At 46.8% G+C, this 20,725-nt stretch overlaps 1 protein-coding gene across 4 annotated transcripts in view; it reads left to right on the top strand.

Moving 5' to 3' along the window:
• The window catches only part of LOC144762134 (cullin-9-like), a 518,599-nt gene that overhangs the window by 298,347 nt on the left and 199,527 nt on the right, over positions 1-20,725 (top strand). For all 4 annotated transcript variants that reach the window (XM_078647278.1, XM_078647280.1, XM_078647277.1 and 1 more), the window contains 8 exons: positions 166-271; positions 2,570-2,797; positions 9,296-9,386; positions 10,917-11,088; positions 11,496-11,601; positions 12,352-12,447; positions 16,541-16,716; positions 17,033-17,166. In XM_078647278.1, the coding sequence (XP_078503404.1) occupies positions 166-271; positions 2,570-2,797; positions 9,296-9,386; positions 10,917-11,088; positions 11,496-11,601; positions 12,352-12,447; positions 16,541-16,716; positions 17,033-17,166 (1,109 nt within the window). The remainder of the gene's footprint in view (positions 1-165; positions 272-2,569; positions 2,798-9,295; positions 9,387-10,916; positions 11,089-11,495; positions 11,602-12,351; positions 12,448-16,540; positions 16,717-17,032; positions 17,167-20,725) is intronic.

Genomic DNA, 20,725 nt, shown 5'->3' on the forward strand with positions numbered 1-20,725 from the left:
CAGCAGACTTTTTTTAATGTTTTAAACACAAGCCAGATCTATTGGCTTTGCCAGTGCTGGTTTAGCTTGGCAGGATTGTGGTCATGGGTCTAGTGTGCTGAGGTTGTGATGTGTTTTTCCTGCCCTCTTTTTAATATTCCTGTGTTTTGTTTATCTGCTCTTCAGGATCTTGACCAAGTTCCTGGATAATTACCAGGAGGACGTGCTGCCCTGGCACGAGAGCATCGAGCCCTGCCTGTCGTCCATGTCCGCCCACAACACTGACCGAGAGGTGAGCGAGAAATGGCAGGACCAGAAGGGCGAGCCCGTTCACAAACCGATCAGTCTTGATCCATTCTATAGCTTTGTCTGCATTACTGATTTCACCACACAGGTTCTTGCTTTAGAAAACCTTTTTGTAGAACCATTCTGATATATTCAGCTGGTTTTTTTATCTGTCCTCCATAAATGTGGTTCCATGTGTTTAAATCGAGACCATTACTTCAGGGTTAATGTGAGGGTTATTCTTTTTTTGTTACTTTTTTATTAGTGTTTGCTTAGCATCAGGTTCATAACTTAGTTTTAATCCAATTTTAATTTGTTTTTTTTTACGGGGAATCTGGGAATCCCCCCTCCCCCTTTTATTTTTCTTTGCCATCACCTTTTGTTAGGTGTAATCCTTACACGTGTCCCTTTCTTTACTTACCTGCTCTGATGTTATTTCCTTTCCAATGTGTTTGCCTCTTTATTGCTTTAATCACCAATTATTTGAGTGGATTTAAACTTCTCACCCAACTACTCTTAGCCTAGACCCTTCATTTGCCTTGATTGTTATCCTGACTCTTTGATACCTTGTCTCGTTTTTAGGTCTCCCTACTAGACATTACAAGCACGGTCTGTTTTGAAGATGTATTGTTAGCTTACAGTGGGTTCAGAGACGCCCTTTGCTTACCTTCATTGTCACATTTGCTTGTGTCTTACTCACTAGCGTGTGTAGGCTTTCCTCCTCCTTGTATTCATCTCTCCCCTAGAGTACGGACACATTGCTTGTGTCCTACCACTGCTCACTTTTCAGTTGCTACTATTTTTTTCTTTGTTTAAGCACTCTACAAGAGTGTATGTGTTTTCCAGGTGTCTCACTCCTTTACTTCTCTCCCCAGCACACACTGTTCTTCTCTCTTACCTGTGTGTCTCCCCCACTTCAATTATGTTGCTTTTTTGCCCATATGTTGCTCCCTACCAGCTCCTCCCTGCTCTTTTTTGCCCGTTTGCTCTCCCTCTCTAGCGCTCAACTTAGCTCCCTCTCCGTATCCTTCCTCCCCCAGCATCCCACATGTAGCTTCCGCCCCCCCACCATGTAGCTTCCGCCCCCCCCCACCATGTTGCTTCCACCCCCCTGTGTCACTTCTACACCCATCCCTACCTGTTATTCCTCTGTCGTGCCATGTTACTTCCCTCCACTTTCTAAAAAGATTTTTGTTGTTTTTTTTATTTTAAATTTATTAACATATTGGCTAAAACCATTGGGAAAAAATAGGTCCCAAAGGCGAGACCTATTGCTTTTGCGAACGCTGGAGTTTTTCCATTCCTGCTACTATCTTTCTCTTGCTATTCTTTTCTCTGCTTTTTACTTTGTTGTGCTAGCTCAAATTTCTGCCTGATTTCCACTTTCTGCTGCCTTTGCATATCATCATCAAATTATGGTGCACGAATGACCACTTGTGAGGAGTCTGTGGTGTCACAGATTTTGAACTTCGAGTGAAACCTCAGGGCACGGACCTTCACCAGGGGGCCCAGGTGCTAAAATGATATACCCAGATATAGAGCAGATTATTGAGAAACGAGACCAGGATTGGAAGCTGGCCTATTATCATTTGACTTTCCCATCAACTGCTGACCTATTCCCTGGGCCGCTCTCCTGCTCCAAGGGGGTAGTTGTGGTGGATGCCCCAAGCGTTACATAAGTCTGTTGATTCACAAAGGACTGGGGTATCCGTTGTGGTCCCCTGGGGCTACAGCCCTACGAAGATTTCATGATTACTTCAGATTACATAAATGCATCTTATTTAGGTTAATTGTATACCACTTTATCATAAAACTGTCCCGAAATCCTTCTGTGATCTTGGTTTTTGTTTCATCTTCACACCTTGAGACTTGGCTTCCGTACAAGAGTCTGTCTCTCGCGAGAGGGCGAGGAGGACAGACTGATCGGCGGGCTGAAGAGACCAATGAAGTCTAGGATACAAGGAAGCTCCAATGACAAAAAAAGCAATGGGCCAAAATTGTAATTTGTAAATTGGGCCTAGTATCCGGTCAGATAATGGAAATACTTACATTTCCCCCTTAGAGCGAGTGATCGTGCGCACTTGTATTGCGAGACAGCATATTGTAATCTTCATGTCGTTGGTAGGAGTATTGTTGTGCCTGACGAGGCATGTAAAATGGAGTACAGAAGAGACACCATACTAGGGTACTCCATGTACGCTGTTAATAATATTAAAGAACGAGCACAAGCCCTTTGGCTGCACTTTCTTTTTCTCCCTTTTTGTCTTTCTCGTCTTCTAATGTGACTTTCTCTTTGTCGCTTTAGGTTGTTCAGGAATTCATCCGCTTCCTGCACCGGCTGGCGACCACGAACAAAGACTGTGCTGTAGTGATGTGCCGCCTTGGCACTAAAGAAGCTCTGTCTGTAGCCCTGGACAAGCACAGCTCCAACCTGTTGCTGGTGACCGAGCTCAAAGATCTTGTGACTGACTGCGAGAAGTATGCCAGCCTCTACAAGAAAATGACCACCAGCATCCTGGCCGGCTGCATCCAGGTGAGGCTGAGCTCAAAGATTGTGCCCATAGTCTATGCTAAAGAGGTGCCGACGATGCTATGCTGGGGTTTCTGTGTCAATGGAGACCGTCTTGTGTGCAGCGTTTGGGACAGATGCCCTAATCATCGAGAGGAGCATCTGTGCCGCCCTGCCCTGTTAATTGTTTCAAGCCGCTCTTATTTACTTCCAGTGAACTTGACAAGTCTGCTCGATGAGCTCCACATTTTACCTATAGTTGTTTGAGAGAAGAGCTAGAGGTATACTCACAGGCCCCTCCCTAATAGTCGAGACTAGCTCCTGCCCCCTGATGTCAGAAAACGATGCGACTTTCAGAAGCTGATTGCAGTTCAGAATAACAGGCCTTTTTTAACCCCATCTCTGGCCGGTGTTGGAATGAAGTCCTCAGCTTGACTTTGCAGAGCTTTCGCCACCTGTCCTTGCATGTTTTTGCCCAGTGTGGTTACCCCTGGTGAGGTCCGCAATCATCCTAGCCCACTTGAGCTACTGCCTATGTTTGATATCTTTATTGCGCATCACAGCTGATCTCTGATATCCTAGTCTGAGAGCATAACCACTCAGTCTGACAACTAGTGCAGGGAGGTTGCCTTCTGGCTCTCCCTTTAAATGGTCCATTCGTTCACAGTAATGGGGGAGGTGGGGGTCCATCATGGCTGGGATATGTAGGAAGGATGTCTGCTGTATGGTTGGGAATGTGCGTTTTTTAAAAAGACTGGTGAATGCTGTGATCCATTAGTCCAGTAGATCCTCTGGTTTGTTCTGGAAACCCGCTTGAGCCACCACTGGGGTATATGTATTGGACATTTCTGCTGCCAATACTTGGTTAACAGTTGACTCAACAGTGAAATATGTATGCCCAGTGGGAAAACTACTAAAAGTAGAATCTCGGCCGGATTGCATCCTCTTTCCAGACTGTCCCTGAGTCTGCGATATCCTGTGGAGTCGCCTTGCTTAACCCTGGGAGTAGTTCGCGAAGTAGCGCTAAGCCTAGCTTCGCGAAGTGCACTTCGCACTACGCGAGCTACGCGTAGCACTATGCGAACTGCGTAGTACCCTGTTCGCACTGTGCAAGATGCCGTTTTCAATGATTGCACAGTGCGGACAAGCATCCGGCACTGTGCAATAATTGAAAACGGCATCTTGCACAGTGTGAGCTGTAGTTTTCTGCCGTTCGAGGAGATTTTTACTCAAGCGGCAATTTTCTCAACGCGGACTGGTAGTTTCTAATCGCGAGCGGTCACGAGCATCCGCGACCACTCGCAATAAGAAACCTGACCTACCCGCGTTGAGAATCTCGCCGGGAGGTTTATTTTCCACGCTCGCGATCGGTGTCTTGATGTTGCTGATCGTGAACGAGGAAAAAGTCTTGCCGGGATGTCATTTTGCTCGCTCACAGTCGCCAACTTGACGTTGAGGTCCACGAGCAAGCAAAAAATGACAGCTGCACTACGCTACGCGTGTTTGCACTGTGCTACGTGCAGTTAGCGTAGTGCGAAGTAGCGGAAATTTCGCAAACTACGCTAGCGAAATCCTTTTCCCAGGGTTAGCCTTGCTGCTATGACCTCTGAAGAGAAGGAAGCCTTACTTTCCTTGTTAAAATTAATAATCCATCTCTAGGGAAGGTCGTAGTATCCCACCGGGCAGGTTGCCTAATATAAAAGATTGGGAGTGTTCCTGTTGTGTTTAACATGCCTTGACGGTGAAAACATTAAATCAATGTCTTCACTGCTCCCATTGGCCAATATGGAGTTTTACTAGCCACCCTGCTAAATGCTAACTTCCATTTGTGACCACCAAAGATATTAATTATTTCAAGGTATCACCTTATTTGGTACATTAAACCTGACTCATTACTGAGGTCAGATCTAAGATAACTTTTAATGGATTTATGTCACTTTAGAATGTCAACACTTTGTTTACCAAACCTTTGGTAGCCTTTCCTGTCTATCTGATGCAGATTTCACCAAGGACATCATGCTGCCCCCTTGCTAGGAAGTGTGAAGCTCTGCCATGAACAGGGAACAAATAGAATTTCTAAAAGGAGTAGGTGTGACCTCTCAACAGGATGACTTCCAGGTGGTACTTTCGGCACCTCAGTGAAGCAAATTGTGATCATACCTTCACCTTCCCGCTTCTTTGTGGAGGCCGACTGGCTGGCATCCCCTTCTCAGGGGGAAAACCGTAGCAGAACCCGTTGTCCAGGAGAAATGGCTCGTTATCCTCGGTACATCCCAGGAGTTCTTGACGAGAAAGAGCCCTTGCACCATCTTGGTTTAGGGTAGAAAGGGGTATCCTGGCATTGTTTGGTGGGTGGACCACCGAGGAAGCTATTGCCCAATTGACTAGGAAGTCTTTTCCTCACACAAACGGGATGGCTCTAAAGCAGTACCCCAGACCCCACTACTTCGATTACTGCTGGACTAGAAGAAGATGGAAGGGCTTCCCTGCTGCTCCCTGAACCCAGCAAACAGAGGCTGCACCAAAGACTGGACTGTATCTGTCGCACTCAAGGTACCTACAAAGTGGATTGTGCCTGTGGTCCGCTCTTATGGATAAGATCTCCACTTGTGCCAGGACGGTAGACGTGACTTAAAGAGCTAGGCGGCTAGCCTCCTGTTAAGGTTTAGGGCCACCAAAAGTTAAAGGAACCTGCACTTCCCGAAAGCCCAGCTCCCTGCTACGCTGGCCCGCCACTCGATGATGAGCCCGTGATAACAGAAGTCAAAGTGGACTCTGGGCCACAAAAGAAAAGGATTTGCTTACCTGTAAGCTACTGCGGATTGTACTATAACTGGGAGACCAGTTGACCAGTAGCAACTGAACCTGCACTGTTCCCAAGCTGCAATGTGGACATTGAGTCTGGAGGCTGGAAACGACCCCTGAAGTTTGTGAACTGCAGTAAAACTCGCGGCATCTCTTCGGTATCCCTTCCGCTTTGCAGCATCCTTCAAAACCCAGCATTAGAGCCCCTTCCTAGTTTGATCACTCTAAAGGAGAAAAGTACACAGAGGACCCTAAGACTGCTGACGACAACAGGCAAACTGTCCCCCTGGACCTTAATGGCCCGTGTGACCGGCCCCAGCCGTTGTGGATAGTCCAAGAATATTCTAACAGCCTTTTGGCTACTAACCGCTTGCAGCAATGTATTGCATCCAATTGCTTAAAGTTCAATTATTTAACTTACGTTTGAAAGATCATATTCCAGCTCCTCTCAATAGTATTTTGTCATTTTAGTGTCTAATTTCAGATAAAAATACACTCTATTTTTATAAATTGGTGTCTTATTTTTGTTTTGTTGTGTCTCTTATAAACGGTTTTGGTACTCCTAAGGGTTTTACACGTGCTTCTATGGCCTAGCTTGATTACTCTGTCTCACAGCTGCCCAGGACTGAGCTGAGGGTTTTTGTTTGTTAAAGAGCATAAGTGGACCTGATCGAGATTGTGACATTATTACTTGGTGAGCTCTCTCAACCACGCCACGTAATAATCCACTTTCCTAAAGGGTGGAGCATGTAGCATGCACCCATTGACTCTTCGGGCCTCCTCTCTAGATACAACCGGTACCACTGGTAGTAAATGGAGGAGCTTGTGAAATGCCTACCACACTTGCACCGCAAACCCAGACAGGCTAGTTCCTAAAGGAAAAACTAAACGCAACATCAATATTAGACCTGATCCATCTGAGAGAAAGTGCCATCTTTCTTGCATGGTATGTCTCCACTTTTGCTGAATTGCTGATGTGATTTGGCTGAGTGTGCCCTGGGCTCCTGCTAATCAGGTACCCAGGGCCTGTGTTCCTTCCCTAAAACTGCATTGAAACCTAAACCCAATTGGCATCTCTGGCCACATGTCAGCCCCTGGTAAATGGTACCCTGGGTACCCAGGGCACTGCGACCAGAGAAGACCCCTAAGGGCTGCAGCACTTATTGTGCCACCCTTAGGGGCCCCTGTACCCTGACACACCCACACTGCCTTTGCAGGCTGAGTGTCTAAGCACAGAACTAAACAGAGAGTCGACATGACACACATCCCTGTGTGCCATGCCCACAAAACATTGCCCTGGCATACTTCAGTCACCCCTCTAGCTTGGTGCCCTATACCAGTGGTGTGGGCACGGGTGCATGAGCCCTGTGCCCCTACGGTACCCAGGTCCATTCCTGGGCACTGCAAGTGCAGTGATGCCATTAAGATCCCTAATAATAATAATCCTGTCTGATTTTATTAACTATTAATATGAAATTATGGGTATTTATTGTATATTGATTGTCATTGTTGATTTTATATATATGAAATGTTTGTATTCTTGTCTTTAAATAATCGAATAAAGTGTTTTGACTGACTGACTGAGTGACATTAAGAGTATATGGTGCTGGGAGGTTGTCATTACCAACTCTACAACACCATAATGGCTGCACTGAAAACTGGGAAGTTTGGTATCAAACTTCTCAGCACATTAAACCCACACTGATACCCATTGGTCCCTGCCCTTACCCTACCTGTAATGCCCCTAAATTTAGTGTGTAGGGGCACCCTGAACCTTCCTTCCTCAGATCCCGATTTTGAAACAAGAAGGATGACCTGCCGTGCAGCTTCTAACAAAAGGACGACACCAACTGACTTGGCCCCAGCCCTACCGGCCTGTTGATCCTTGAACCTGCTCCTGCTAAAACCTCGGCGTCTCCTGCGGACAGAAACCTTGAAAACCCAGGAGGACCTGACTGCCTTGCTCATCTAAAGACGGGGACTCCCACGAGCAGTGGTTCTGCTCAAACAAGTATCACCCCTGGTGCCAGCCAGGAACCGCGAATCCAGCACACTCTACACCCGCTGAGCCCGGCCTGTGCCTGAGAGAACAAAGACCATGAGGGCGTCCCCCCGGCGATTGTGACCTGAAATCCCGTGCCCAACGACCCTCCTAGACGCTCCTGACGATGCCTGCAGCCTCACAACAAGGGACCCCTCCAACCGCAACCAGCTGAGGGTAAGATTTCCAGACGTCAAAAGACACCCCGGGCCCCACGGCCCCCTCCTGGGTGTCTACCTATCCTTCAACATCCCAAATTACCTCTTGAAGTGGTGGTCGCACCTGAAGAACCTCCGTCCCTGAGTCTGCAGCCTTTGTTCAACTTCCAGCTTTCCCATTGAATAACTTTGGGCGCCTGAAGGCCCAAAAGCACCCTTCACCCAGCCGCCCGAGTGCCACTGGGAGTGCAGCAACTATCCTTCTCTACTTCCCCACTTGCCCTGTGTAGGTGACCGGGAGCTCAGCATCCACAGCCCCGTGGCCAGCTTGCTAGCAGTAACCAACCGAAGGCCCCCTATCCTCCATATGATTCCATTGGGCCTACTCTCTCTGAACCCGCTGCCCCTGTGCCGCTGAGAGTGTAACAACTGTACTTACCTGACCCTGGGAGACCCCTGAGTCTACCCCCAGATCCTTAACTCTGCCAGCCGAGTATTTACCCAAAGACCGATAACTTTATTTTCTCCATAGGGTAACATTGGCTGGTTTTCACTTGAAATTTCTTCCAAGTGTCGAGTTTTGCAACTTTGAAATATTCCTTAAAAATCGTCCGAACAACTAAAATGAAATTACTCACCTGCTATCAGGAGAGATGACAGTGCTGTATTTTTTAGCCCAGCACTGAACCTAAAAACTAATCATAACTTTAACTTACAGTTAACTTGATTTTCCTCCATAGGATTACATTGCTTGGTTTTCACCCAAAATTGCTTCAGAGTGTCGATTTTCAAAACATACAACTATTCCTTAAAAATCGCCTGTGTAACAAAAAGATTTTTCAACTGTTTACAGGAAATGCAGCAGGGCTGAATCCAGGATCCAGCCCTGAGTGAGAAAAACATTTGTAAACTGATTTTATTGCATTTACTTAAAACTTCCAGTTAAGCTCCATGTTATTTTGTGTTTAACTTGTGTTGCATATTGCAACATCTGTATCTATTGCATTTAAAAGTCAACTGCTATTTGAAAGTATTCAATTGCAACCGCTCATTCTGAGAAAGTATTTATGATACCTACTGTGGTTCTAAAATAAAGTAACTATATATATTTTGATACAAAACCATTGGCCTAGAGTTCAGTTCTTGAGTGTGTGAGACCATTTGCTGACTGAGTGTGTACAACAAATGCTTTACATGGTCCTCTGATCCTGCCTTACTGCTCGACCGAGCTACCACTTTAGAGAGTGAGGTTATATCTAACTCTAACCTCTGCCATACCTCTGGGGACTGTGGACTCTGTGCACACTGTACCTCACTTTGGTCCAGTATATACAGAGCCACTTTCTTACACCATCATAGTGAGAAATCAAGAGTGGAAAGGTTCCGAGTGTGACGACCGCATAGATGCATGGTCCATGCAGTAGTAATAGATGTATTGTTGATTCTGTTCTAGCAATGTGGCCGCAGATGATTTGATTTGTTGCCCAGATGTCGCATCACTTTCTTTTTTTTCCACAGATGGTCTTAGGGCAGATTGAAGAGCATCGGCGCAACCACCAGCCAATCAACATCCCCTTCTTTGACGTCTTTCTGAGAAATCTCTGCCAAGGTGAGTGCTGATGCTCCTTAGACGTTCTGTTGGGAACAGCACAATATTGTATTTTTATCGACCTATTACCAGCGAGGCCAGCTATAGCTATATTCAGTTGTTGCCTGACATAACCACACTAAACCTGCTCCTTTTATTGAATCTTGAGGCGGTTTATGAAGTCATGGTTTTTATATTCCGCCTCGGTAAGGGTAGGAAGGAATGACTTGGAAAGTAAATATATCCGCTACTTATGAGCTTTCAGCAAGATGTTCCTCGACCCATCTCATTTTCCTTCCTCTGCCCATGTCTTTCCAGCATCTCATTTCAGTCTGTTTTTCATCTTCAGCCTCTCACTCTCCAGTAGGTCGCCTCTTCATTAGTACTCATTTTAAGGATAGTGTTGTATGTCTGCACGACTAACTTATGCATATCTAATAATGAGCATTCCAGTTGGTAATTCACAAGGAGGGGGCCTCTGCTCGCTCATCTCTTCTAAAGTTCGACCAAAGCTTGTCTGTCAACAGTTCTTGTTGGTGTGGACCGCTGATGAAGTGGGGAACTGAACATGAACCTAGGGAAGGGACTATGGACCACATGTACGATAGGTTTTAGTGGTTGGAAACAGAGAATTGGCTATTTGAGACTGCTAAAGAGCCTTTTGGCATGCACTAACCTTTTTTTTATGAGCCGGTAACCTATTACCAACTCACAAAGTAGGGTTTGTGAGTCTGTATTAGGAAGAGGCGTGTTTCAAGGGCGTCCCTTCCTAAAACCAAGTTGCAGGAGGATGTATGAATACTTTGAGACCGGAATGCTGTCTCAAAACATTCGCAGTTTACCGCCCACTTTGAGTTGGTGGTAAGCCAGTTGCAAATGGTAAGGGGGGGCGGGGGAGTCCTTCCCCTGTGTGAATGGTAGTTACAACGTTTCTTAAGAGTAGGCAGTGATCCCACAGACCAATGCCTACTCTTAAAAAATGAAAAAAACATTTCATTTTTCTTTTTGAAACTCCACGTGCTGCATTAGAAAAAGAAAAACTGGTTTATTTAAAAGGCAATGACAGACATGGTCCCCAGCAGGTCATCCATCCCTGTGTTTTCGTGGTTCCCAATAGGTCATACATTACAACTTACCTCATGAATATTGATGAGGTAGGTCAATTGCGACCCCATTAGGAATCACTAAATGTGTCTCAGACACATTGGTACGTTGCATTTGGCGACTTCCTAACTGCGAGTCGCAAAACATCGCAATTAGGAATTTGCAAAATCTGGCGGTCGTACACGTGGCCCTCAATGCTTTCCAGCGCCATGGAAAAAATCTTTCTTCTTGCCAGGAGAGTTGAGCTGCTCGCAGGAGGACGTACTTCTTGTTGGTTTGTTCCATTCACATCCCTAAAATATTGTGTAAACGTCCCCATCTGAGATATCTCCACTGAGCGACATTTGAATGCATTTAGTCAGCATACTTGAAGGACCTAGACACCGACTTCCTTAGGCCTATGCCTAATGTGTGTAACTGCATTACATATTTTTGTGCCTTTTATAGGCTCTAGCGTTGAAGTGAAAGCTGACAAGTGCTGGGAGAAGGTGGAAGTCTCCTCCAATCCTCACCGGGCAAGCAAGCTGACGGATAGGAACCCTAAAACCTACTGGGAGTCGAATGGTAGCACGGGCTCCCATTACATAAACATCTTCATGCACCGCGGAGTAGTGGTCAGGTGAGGCTTCTCGGCACTTGCTTCTTGTCCGGTATCCTGCGGCTTCTCTTGTATTAAGGTCCAGTTTAGAGCAAGTTAAATGGATGTTCACTGCGGTTGTCATGGTGACATGGCACATGCCCCCTTGTGGGGTGCAGTAGGACCTGCTCCCAGCTGAATATCTTTGTGTGAAAGATTGAGACAGGTGTTTTTCTGCTGTAAGATCCGTTGTCTTCCCTGACTAGCATGGACTTCGGCAGTGATTGATGACTGCAGGTTTTGGTATGATTGTCTGGTTTCAGCTAGGACATGCTTCAGCTCTAATTATTTGTAGCTTACAGTTCCACTGTTTTTGAGTCTGACCTAAGGTGTATGCCCATATACCAGACTCTGATCTCCCTCTCCTCCTCTTTCTTTTGCCGCCCCAGGCAGCTGATTCTGCTTGTCGCCAGCGAAGATTCCAGCTACATGCCAGCGCGGGTTGTGGTCATGGCAGGCGACAACCCTTCCAATATTAGCACAGAGCTGAATACGGTGAGTCTAGCACGGTCTCAGTGAGTTACATTGTCAAACGTATGCATTGCTTTCTTTGGTTGTTTTTTAGGCGGAGCAGACAGTGGGTAAAATATATCTACAGTAAGCGACGTGTGAGACACCGCACCTCTGCGTGTGTCAATGCTGTAGCCTCCATCTCTTCGCCGTTGGATGGCTCCTGTGCCAGTTATTTACCTCATTGCTGCAGGATTTGATGGGGGCGGAATGTGATGCGGCCTTCTGTTCCCTGATGTGTGCATCCAGGGTTGCATGTACAGGGGAGGTATTCAGTTTGACGTGCACACTACTTTCCTCTCTGTTCTGTCCTTTAATCCAGGCTTTATTATAAAAGTGCAGCTTTACATTAGAGGGGCCAGCAAAGCGCACTGCCCTTGACACAGGAAAAACAGGTCTGGTCAAACTAATGATTCATATGAACAAGTTCTGTGTGTGTGTGGGCCTGGAGTAGGAGGCGTGTGGCAACGCAGGCCTCTCACCCCCAGACTGCACTACACAAACGGAGGACAGTAGGGACTTGGAGTCATTGGGCAGTAGAAGTGCTTTCAGCACTTGTTGTGTAGCATTTCTTATGTTTCACAACCAGAGCAATGAACGTCTGAAATCAGTGACGTGTTTGGTGCTTAAATCTCTCTTACACGCCACACCCTAAGGAATGGGATGCAGAAAGGGCCTGAAGCTGGTGGCATACACAGGTGTTGGTTTTAATCTTTCTTGTGTTCTTTGCCACAGGTTAACGTGATGCCGTCTGCAAGCAGAGTCATCCTTGTGGAGGGTTTGAGTCGCTTCTGGCCCATCATACAGATCAAGATCAAACGCTGCCAGCAGGTATGGGAGCCTGTCTTGCTGTTTTTCCACAGCTGTAACCCCTACGTTCTAGCCCTCCCAAGCAAGTTTAATAAAATGTGGATTTTTGTATGCACATCCAATATAGGCTTCATTCGGCAGAAGTAGACACAACAAAGTAGGGTGCTCGATTTAAAAATTGTCTATCTCAAACTATTGATATTCCTTTATGGAAAGTGTTAAATATACATGACTGAATCTGTGTCTGTCCAGACAGTTTCTGGGGCCATCAAATCAAGTGTTTAGAGTTTTGTTAAAAAACAAAAGAAAAACCTGAACAGTAACACTGTAAATGTAATCTAAAACAGCCAAAATAGTAGAGAGGGGGCCCTGGTGAATAGTAACTGGAAATGCAGAACTACTTTGTTCATTTCCAAGAGCCACGTGATGACAGGTGTTCCCTACTTTTAGCAAATTCTGGTCAGAAACAACGAGAAACACATACGCACATAGCGTAGGGGACTTTTTGAGAATAAACTTCATATGCTGTTAATTTTTCTGCAAAAGGCCTCCAGTTGGGGTTTATACGAGCCTCTGCCGTCAAGTAGAACTCTGAGGTACTTGTAGTTAGTTACCCGGTCTAGGCTGCACCCGTCCAAGTACCACGTGATCTTCTTCGTCTTGTGGTAACTCACTGTCATGATTTTTGTTTTCTTTACATTAATGTTTAATGCATTACGTTGTGAGACATTATTAGTGGTATCCAGCAGGTGTTGGAGGCCGATTGGAGTCCGGCTAAAACATCCGCATATAGGAGATTGGACAGCGAGATTTTTCCTAAATGTGGGGCGTGCGATGCACTGTTGTCCAATCCTCCTGGAAGGTTTGCTAAGACGAGGTTGAAAAGCAAGGGACCCTGTAAACATCCTTGTTATAGGCCTTTAGATGTGTTGATTCGCCTAGAGAGGTGCGTCCCAGCTCGATCTTGACCCTGGTATCAGTATGTAATAGGATCAACTAACTTAAAAGAGGTTTTGGTATCCCCCACTTTTCCAATTTCTGCCATAGTTTAGCGCGATCTACGTCCTCAAATGCTGCGCTATAGTCTATGAAGCTTAAAAACAGCGATCTCTTGGCTGCATCTATCAGCAGAGTTAGCGCCATGATGTTGATAGTGGTTCTCTGTCCTCTGCGGAACCCTGTCTGGTTTGCGGGAATAATGCGCTTTGATGATGCCCAGGATATTGGTTCCTCTAGGACTAACCCCGCATAATACTTCGCCTCTGTCAATTAAGGCAACGAGTCGATAATTGTCTGGGATGCTCTTGTCCGCCTTGCTTGTAAATTGGACTAACTATTGATGCTTTCCAATATACTGGGCCTACAGCAGTGGTTGTGCCACCCTCACAAGTAGCCTTTCAAAGGTGTTTCAGACATGTCACTGCAATGTCTGCACACAGTTTTTACTGCCATGTCGACCTGGCATGTGCACCCACTTGCCAGGTCCTAACCTTCCCTTTTCTTACATGTAAGTCACCCCTAAGGTAGGCCTACGGTTGGCCCCATGAGCAGGGCACAGTGTATGTGAAAGGTAGGACATGCAGTAGTGCGTTTGACATGTCCTGATAGTGAGTTACTGTGCATTTCGTTTTTCACTATTGAAAGGCTGTCTGTCCCATAGGTTAACATGGGAGCGGCCTTGTAACCTCTTACAAGTGTAACTTTCCGTTGAGACAAGCTAGAGAAATGGGGTTTAGGCTCTCTGAACTCAGAATTTAATAACACATCTTTTAGTAAAGGTGGTTTCTAAATTGTAGGTTTGAAAATGCTACTTTCAGAAAGTGGGCATTTTTGTACTTAACCATCCCGTGTGCCTCTACCTGTTTATGTATTCACCGTCTGGTTTTAGAGTGACAGGAGCTGGGATGTGCTTTCACACTAGACAGTCACAAGGGGGATTGAGGTGAGTCCTGCCTTTCCTGGGTGACCATAGCCAGGCTGAATTGTTTGGACTAAGAAACCTGTCAAGAAGAAGAGCTGGAGAAGCTGTGAGGAGGAACTGCCACTTTGATGTGTTGGCCTGCAGTGGCTGCTTCTGTCTTGGGTAGTGAAAGAACTGGACTGGACTTTCTGAAACTTATTTCTTGAATTTCTCCAAGGGTTTGAGATAGAGCTTGCCCCGTGTTCAAGAAGTCTCAGGAACAGCAAAGACTTCAAGTGCATATGCTACCAGCACTGGGAAATGTGTGTTTTGTGCATTAACAGAAGAAAAAGCATCCTGACGCTGTCAACGATTCCACTGCAGCTCTGTGACCTGTTGGCACCGCAGAGAGTACTGCCCGCTTCTCACTGCAACCCTGGTGTCACAATTGCCACCCCCTAGCCGCTGCTTGCACCGTGACTTGAGGGCACTCCACTTTGCACTGCCTTGCTTCATATCGCTGCCCTAGTATCCCAGATGTCGCCGCTCCACGGCAACATCGGGACCGCTGCCTGCACCGTGGCCTAGAGGCACCACTCGTAAGTTACTCGACGCACCACCCCATCCCACACTGCAGCCTTGGCCCACCAACGTCCGCACCATTGACTCCAGATCGTCTACCGACGATAGCTTTTCAGCAACGCCGCCACTGCTTGTGCCGTGACCTGCCAGCACTGCAATGAGCACCAGCAGTCCTGGTCACACGGAAGCAGCTAGACGCAATCACGAGCCGCTGCCTGCACCGTGAGCCGAGGGCAATGCACGCCGCACTGCTCCACTTCACGCCTGCCGGCGCTCCTGACTTCAACCTCACGGTGTTAGATCTGCAACATGTGTCACTTTAGGGCCTGATGACTTGTGTGCCGACCTCTGGGACAGACGCCTACCGTCACCTCCTCTTTGGAGCTCATCGCAAGGTCCATGATGCCCTGCATTTCCAAGGTACAGTTTACGGGTCTTCCGGACACCCTAGCTGGCCTGTGACTCTGCAGTCAGACTGAACTGTTGGATGTGTTTGTTCACAATGCCTTGATAGCCCCAGACGGAGCTATAGACTTTAAGGAACTGTATTTTAAAGTTACTCTTGCAAACTTAGTATTTTGATTACTGTAGGTTGGATTTTTATCATTTTGGTCTTGTTTTACACAGATAAATATTGGCTAATTTTCTGTCACCGGTGTTGTCCTTTTGTCGTTTCTTCACTGTATTACTGTGTGTTATTTGCAAGTGCTTTACACACAGCCTCTGCAATAAGCCTGACTGCTCGTGTCAAGCTACCAAGTGGGTGAACTGGTGTTAATCAAGACTTGTAATCCCTTCACCTTGACTAGACAGAAGGGTCCCTACAAGATGCACACCTCTGCCACCCAGAGACCCCCATTTCTGACACCCAGATTCTATTGTCAGCGGATGGCCGCATTCCCCTATCAGCACGAGGCCCTTTACAAGTACCTCTGCTCACCTTTAAGTGGTTTCAAGGTTATATACCCTTGTTTGTTGTCGTGATGAAGACCCGGCTCCCAAGTCAAGCTACACGGAACAAAACGTCGACCTTGCAATAAACTGAGCTACTAAGGGGGAGAAAAATGAGTTGACAGTTTGTACCATTGATTGCGTACTTTAAGTGTATAAGCTCCTCTTTATGTAATATATACAGTTCATTTGTTTTGTTTGTGATCTTACTTTCACGGGCACTGCTCCTTTTTCACCCTACAGTTCTTAAATACAGTTTGTTTTGTGTTAAGTGGTGTTCTTGGTTAATTAACGTGCAAAAGGGATTTATTGAACCCCTTACTAATAAAGAAAAATGTTTTGCTATAGTACATTCCCGACAGAATCACCGTATGATTGTACATATATATAGCAGACCCTACTTTGTAACAGTTACATGTGTAAATGTTGATACAAAAGCATTATTTTTTTGTTGCACCTTTTTGAAAGAGTTAAAAAAAAAATTGGTATTTATGTTGAAATAAAAATTCAGGGGGTCCAGCACAAGATCCATTCTGATGATCAGACATGTGGGCCGAATATCGCTGGTGACTTTGTAGCTTTAGCTTTGCTAGTTTGAGGCTTACAATGCTCGGCTCTTCTGGGCTGTGTGGTTTCATGAAGTGTTGCCCTGCAAATTAGTCATTTTCCTACTTCTTTCAGGGTGGCATAGACACTCGTGTCCGTGGCATTGAGGTGCTCGGCCCGAAGCCCACCTTCTGGCCCGTGTTCAAGGAGCAGCTCTGCCGGCGTACCTACCTGTTCTACACCACAAAGGCTCACACCTGGTGCCAGGAGATTTCTGAGGACCGGATGCAGCTGCTGCAGCTGTTTAACAAGTAAGAAAGTCCCCACTCTGGGGAGCAGGGCTTAAGGAGTCTGCCGGACTTTGTCAGAATTAAGGTCTCCTATACTCGGCAGAAGGGATATGGGTGCATGTAGTGATGTTGCTGAGAGACCTGTTCTTAATATTAGAAAATCTTTAAGAGTTTGGAATTTTCTTTTTAATTTCAAGTAGTTTATGGCATCTGCTACATCCCATATAAGAGTGCATAATTTCCGTTAGAGGGGTAGGGTTCCTAAGTGGATGCTGTTTTTTCTTTCTTCAGCTGTGTTGCACCTCAGTCACTCGTCCTGGTTCTTTTTCTGATGCAGGTTGAACAGCGCTCTCCGGCACGAGCAGGTGTTTGCAGACCGCTTCCTGCCCGATGATGAAGCCGCGCAGGCCCTGGGGCGGACATGCTGGGAGGCCCTCATCAACCCCTTGGTGCTCAATATCACAGTGCCAGGTATTCAAGAACACCAGCGAAGTGGAATCCATTCATACGTTGGTGCCCCAGAGTCTCTGTAATAAGACAGCGCCCACACTAACTCCATCCTTGTAATCTCTCTGCCCTTGGTGTCCAGCTTTTTATTATTCCTCAGCACAGACCCCGTTCTTTAATCACCTTAACATGTGTGTGTGCCTGTGCATCAATGCTTGGCCAGAGATCTTTAACTTAAAACACTTGTCACCCAGTTTTCCCAATCCTGCATATAATCTGATATTTTATGTTAAAGCTTGTGTTCTGGTAGATCCTGTGCTGGGCAGTGTTTTGTCATCTGGTGTTGGGTTCAGAGTGTTACAGATTTAGGTTCCAGTTTCGAGAGTGACCTGTGATCCCATAGCAGAAACCTGCAATGCCTCAGCCTGCTGATGCCAGTCCGTCTAACCACCACACGTGTGGTAGCCATCCCCTACATGCACGTACTCAACATGCACTAATAACACAAGGATCATGGGCTCTTATAAAAGTGAAGATTTACATCAGAGGGGTCACTAAACCGCATGACCCTTGACACAGGAAGTTAAAAGGTCTGGTCACACTAATGAGTCGTATGAACTCTGTACGCTGTCACCTCTGCTGTTGGTCTCTACCCCAATACTTGGACAATAGTCCACGATTTCTCTTCAGAACAAGTTCTGGGCTTCCTGTTATCCTTGACAGGCCTCTAGATTAGCGTGATGACAAGGCCAAGCAAGAAGTCATGATTCTAATTCCATATGTAGTCCAGCCACTCAGGGCAGGAGTGCTCACATGCGTACCATGTAGATGATATTCCCATCGCAGCATCATTGAAAGCTTGTCCAACACCGATAGAACAGCTCAGTATTTCAACGGGTAAAAGATTCCGATCTGCTGAGAACTTCTTAAATCCACGCAAAACACTTGTAAATAAAGCTACTCCACATGCTCAGCTTTGTAGCACAGCACGTCCCTCCTGCTTCTCTGGTCGCCTGTACTGCTTGAAAAAGATCCATTTACCACGGAGGAGCCACCCTCAGGCAAAGCATAAGCCTTATGCAACGAGCAAGTCAATGGCAACAGCAACCTTGTGGTGCATGGCAAAGTCCAAGGCACTCCTCTGCCATGTCTTCTGGCTTTATTTACAAGCTCCTCCTGCACCTTTCTGAAAAACATCAGAAGAGAGTAGAGGACATTTCCACGTGGGAAACCTCATTTAAAGTGGCGGCGTCTGCTGCTCTATCAATGCTACAGATGCAGTATGTGACCAGATTAAACCAGTAGCGTTTTACACTGCCACGTCAGGCTATGTATCTCTGGTGAATGCCATGATGTGCAGCAATAATTACTAGGTTTGCCATCGAACAAATTCCGGTTATTTGTCCTACATATTGCCGAGGCCCTTGAAGGAGTGAAAGATTATAATGTCAATCAATCAATCAACAATTTGTAGAGCGCACTAATCACCTGTGCAGGTCTCAAGGCACTGAGAGTAGGGGGGAGGGAGGAGGGCGGGGGGATGGGAGAGGGGTCAGCTACTGCTCGAATAGCCAGGTCTTGAGAAGTCTCATGAAGGTCAGCAGGCCCTGGGGCTGTCGCAGCTGTGTGGGGCGGGTGTTCCATGTCTTGGCCGCGAGATAGGAGAAGGATCTGCCATCGGTGGAGGTCCTGTGGATGCGTGGGACGGTAGTGAGGGCGAGGTCGGCGGAGCGAAACTGGCGGTTCGGGGTGTAGAAGGAGAGCCGTTTGTTGAGGTACTTTGGTCCGGTGTTGTGGAGTGCCTTGTGTGCGTGGGTGAGGAGCTTGAAGGTGATCCTCTTGTTGACGGGGAGTCAGTGCAGGTCTCTCAGGTGGGTGGTGATGTGGCTGTGACAAGGGATGTCAAGGATGAGGTGTGCAGAGGCATTCTGAATGCGTTGGAGTTTTCTGGAGTTTGGCCATGGTTCCTGCATAGAGGGCGATGCCGTAGTCCAGTCTGCTGCTGACGAGTGCCTGGGTGACCGTCCTTCTGGTTCCAGTGGGGATCCATCTGTAGATCTTGTGGAGCATGCGCAGGGTGTTGAAGCAGGAGGGGAAGATGGCGTTTACTTGCTGGGTCATTGAGAGCGATGAGTCCAGGATGAAACCCAGGTTGCATGCGTGGTTTTTGGGTGTGGGTGCAGCTCCCAGGGCGGCTGGCCACCAAGAGTCGTCCCAGGCGGAGGTGGTGGAGCCGAGGATGAGGATCTCTGTCTTGTCTGAGTTAAGTTTCAGGCGGCTGTCCTGCATCCAGTTGGCGACTGCCTTCATTCCTTCGTGGAGATTGGTTTGGCGGTGGTCAAGCCCATAGTTGCCATATAGTCATTGCAACGCCGCCCTCAAACACAGCAAATTTACTAAGCCGCTCAGTCCTTAACAGCAGCAAACCCCACAAAAACCAGTCCTTCAGAGAAGAGGGTTTTGAAAGGTTGTATCAAAGGCTGTACTTTGAGTGTGAGGAAATTGGGTGTATTATATGGGGTGGTTGGGAAACCTTACTGTGTAATACACTTACCAACCCCTTTACAACCAGTAGGTTTCATCTGTCAAACCCTCAGGTCAACTCTGGGTAGCTGTGGCACTGAGCAGCAAGACTTACCTAGAGGAAGAAGTGTTACGCATTTAATCAGCACCAAAACAATTGAAGAAATCGACACAACAGTCAAGAAATTTGACAGCAATTTATATAAATGGGCTGTTTTTTAAAAAAGAATTTAGACACTATAGGGAAAAAGATCCACTGGAGGGCTCTGAAGATATGGATTTCACAAGCAATAATAAATTAAAGCAATTTCACTCCCCCACGAACAAGCCTCGGCAAAGTCAAAGAATTAGACACTTAGAAACTTTTTCAAAGAAAACTTAGATACGTTTCAACGTGGTCAGTTAGAAGTGCTTGGGACGGCCACCTCTGTCAGGGAGTTAGTCAGGGGGACCTGCAAGGTCCTCAAGAACCGTTACCTTATTAGAAGAAGCCGTCCTTCTGCAGTTCCAGGCCCTTTATCTGCGTTGCCAGTGGATTCCGACGGTGTGATCCGGATACAAGGGAGGAAGGATGCTGAAAATGCTCCAATGATGCTCTGGATGCGATGCGGTCGACGGGGGTCTTCCTGCAGGGATTCCTCGGTCTACGAAGATGGTGAGAGGATCCTGGTTACAGTGTTGATGTCCCATGAGGTCCTCTACGGTCTGGCCTAAGCCCAGTCGCTACTGGACAATCAGTTGCTCATTGTCACGGTCATACGCCAATCCTTCCTTGGTCGATAACTTGCCTTCTGAGAGTCCCGCAACTCTGACAACAAACTCTGGTACAACTTTGTGCATCGTGTCTTGGTCCTCGGTGCTGCACGGCGGCAGCTGTAGCGCCTTGAAGACTTTGCCCTTGCATGCTTCTTCAGCTGTTGTGTCCCTGTTCTCTGAACAGGAGGCCAGTCAGCTGGCCCATGGAGTTCTCTTGGCTTGACTGAATTTTGGGGACAGCTTCTCACTTAGCAGCAAATCTACCTCTCTTCGCTAGCTAACAGGTGTTGTCTTTGTTGGTGCA

Source organism: Lissotriton helveticus, chromosome 6 (assembly GCF_964261635.1).
Source record: "Lissotriton helveticus chromosome 6, aLisHel1.1, whole genome shotgun sequence".
Lineage (NCBI taxonomy): Eukaryota > Metazoa > Chordata > Amphibia > Caudata > Salamandridae > Lissotriton > Lissotriton helveticus.